Source organism: Penaeus monodon, chromosome 27, assembly GCF_015228065.2.
Source record: "Penaeus monodon isolate SGIC_2016 chromosome 27, NSTDA_Pmon_1, whole genome shotgun sequence".
Classification (NCBI taxonomy): Eukaryota; Metazoa; Arthropoda; class Malacostraca; order Decapoda; family Penaeidae; genus Penaeus; species Penaeus monodon.
The window spans coordinates 29,129,428-29,132,124 of NC_051412.1; the positions used below are offsets into that span (position 1 = coordinate 29,129,428).

At 42.6% G+C, this 2,697-nt stretch overlaps 1 protein-coding gene across 1 annotated transcript in view; it reads left to right on the forward strand.

Moving 5' to 3' along the window:
• The window catches only part of LOC119590482 (protein O-linked-mannose beta-1,2-N-acetylglucosaminyltransferase 1-like), a 44,191-nt gene extending 41,566 nt beyond the window's left edge, over window positions 1–2,625 (forward strand). The window contains exons 9-15 of the mRNA XM_037939138.1: window positions 54–317; window positions 578–722; window positions 1,058–1,177; window positions 1,501–1,622; window positions 1,794–2,001; window positions 2,142–2,251; window positions 2,466–2,625. Of these exons, the coding sequence (XP_037795066.1) occupies window positions 54–317; window positions 578–722; window positions 1,058–1,177; window positions 1,501–1,622; window positions 1,794–2,001; window positions 2,142–2,251; window positions 2,466–2,625 (1,129 nt within the window). The remainder of the gene's footprint in view (window positions 1–53; window positions 318–577; window positions 723–1,057; window positions 1,178–1,500; window positions 1,623–1,793; window positions 2,002–2,141; window positions 2,252–2,465) is intronic.
• Window positions 2,626–2,697: the final 72 nt, after the last annotated feature.

Consider the following 2,697-nt stretch of genomic DNA (forward strand, 5'->3'; position numbering starts at 1 on the left):
AGGGAATTCGATTCGTTACCCTAAATACCTGTCTTGTCTCTCTCATCCGAAAGGAGCATGAAGTCCCTGAGTCGGGCCAGGGGATTCAACAGATCCCGCTTCGAGACGTACACAATGACCCGCTCCCCGCAGCTGGCCAGGTTCCTCGAGCTCCTTGACCTTCCTCTCACGGCGACGTATCAGACGCACGCGATGCTCTCCACGGCCATCGCGCGCCATTCCATCTTCGCCATCGACCACGCGCTCCGGACGCACCCCGATGCGCAGTTCGTCATAGTTTTGGAGGAAGATGTGCAGGTGTCGCCGGATTTCTTTGTGTATGTTTTATGAGTTTGTTTCTTTATTTTGGGGTTAATATGCGTTGATAAAAGTGGAATTAGTTGATGGAACACTTTTATAAAGCCTATAGTAATAGTTATTACAAGCCTTTTTAAAAGTTTCGTTTGGATATCTGCTCTGTCTAATTTATTTCTTGTCATCACATTTTTTGACATTATCATTTTATGTTTTAACATATTCTATGATAAGTAGTGTTATTTTTACTTGCGTTTTAGAGCAAATTGTCTCCCATTTTAAGCTTCCTGAACAAGACAGCCCCACTTCTGCTAGAAGATCCGAGCCTGTACTGCGTGTCCGCCCACAACGATCTTTCGTATCCACAAACGTCGTATGACCCGCGGGCTGTTCTTCGCGCAGAGAGCTACCCGAACTACGGCTGGATGGTGAGGCTGAATGTAGCTATTGACTATAACCTCATTGAAAGTCGCTATTTGTTTAACGTTTTACAATGTATATCTTATTAACGACATTCAATCTAAACGTACGATACTTGATTGTAAATGTAGATTATTTGTACCTGTGACCATAACGTAATTATATATATGTTGTATATTTTCAATTCTTGCTGAAGCTGGCGTGATAAACCTTCTCGTTAGGTGATGCTTAACAATTTGCAAACTGGACATTGTCATCATAAATTCGTCTCATCAAAAGAGAGAATATCTATTGCTAGCAATACCCTGCAATGTCCGAGTTCAAATTTGGTTTCGCGTCGCAGGTGAAACGAAGTTTTGCGGAGGAGATGGTCTCTTCTCTGTATGGGATCGACGAGGAATATGACTGGGACGTGGTCACTTACTACTATCTGAGGCGTGGGCGTGAGTGCATCATCCCGGAGGTAGGCGCGGAGTTATACCCTTATGTGGATGTAAAAGGTATTTGGGTTTGGGCGGCAATGATTAAACAATACTCAGGAACGATTTTGCCCCATTTTCATTCCTTCATAACGTAAGGTAGGCATTGTGAATGATCTCAGAACTGTTGTAGGTGCACTCTGTACCACTCTGCACATCGGGCATGTCTCAATTATAAATGGATTCTGCGTCCACATGTACCACTGAATCTCTGACTTACCCTAAAACAGCTGTTTCGATATTCTAGTTGCGTGTTCCATTCCTTTTGGCTATGAAATATATCAAAACATATGTATCACTGTTGCAGGTGTCCCGCTCCCTCCACTTCGCTCACGACGGCGCCCACATATCCCAGGTCTCCGTCAGGAGGTATTTCTCAAATAAAAACCTTAACGAGGACCCAGAGGCATTCGTGGAAAGGGTGGACCTGTGAGTAACCTGGAAGGTGTTTCAAATGCCGTAACAGTGGTAAATGTCGTAACATAACTGAGTAGATATCTGTTCCTAGGCATATGTTTAAGTTTTAAAGGGTGTAAGCACAGTGGAAGCATATATGCCTTTAAACAAACATATGTATTTTATAGAAATTTTATTGTACAGCAGATTGTACAGAGACAACTACGAAGCCACTCTCGTCTCAATGCTGGAAAGGGCCAAGTTCCTGCAGCTTCCAGAGGAAACGCCTTGCCAACGAGATTTCTTCAAGAAAATCACTGTTCGAGAGAATGATGTCCTCGTCCTGTTCTTTCGGCTGGATGAAGATATTAAAAGATTTAGAAACAACGTTGTATGGGAGACTCTAGCTCATGTAGGTCTATTGTCGTTTGAATAACGCTGAATAAGGTATAGTGCTGTAAATATACTGATAATGGTTAAAACAGGAGAAAATATAATTTATTAGATATGAAATTAAAGCTACACATTTTTTTTCTTTCTTGCTTTCAACAGTGCTTGAATATTTTTGGCATCGAGTCTAGGGAAGGTCACCAAGGACTGTACAGGCTGAGGTATGGCCCTGCTCATTTCCTGCTTGTGGCCCACCCCGCTTCGCCTTACAGGTTGGCTGTCTTATTACATGCTGTTTTAGAAAGATAGACATACCAAGCTAATTTTAGGGATATAGATATGTAGATAGATGTAGCTAAAGCTGGTAAGAGCTAACGTAATTAACCTTCATATTCCAAGTGTATATTATATCCCAATATATATCACGTCATCATTTCCCTGTAAGTCCCAAGGTCAAAGTAACCCACACATGCGTTTCCCCAACAGTCACTACAAGCCCGCGGAAGTGAGCGTCTTCAGCGCCTCGCCCGAAGAAGTCCTTTTCGCTCGCAACGCCACGGCCATCCACGAAGAACTCAACCCGCTGCCTTATGATATGGACCATTTCTTAGAAACGGATATACCCCTTAATCGCAATAAAACCTGAGGAACAAATTTTGTGCATGACTTGAGTCCTTTATTTAAAAATCTAGTCATTTTCTGGGTATTGATACCTCAT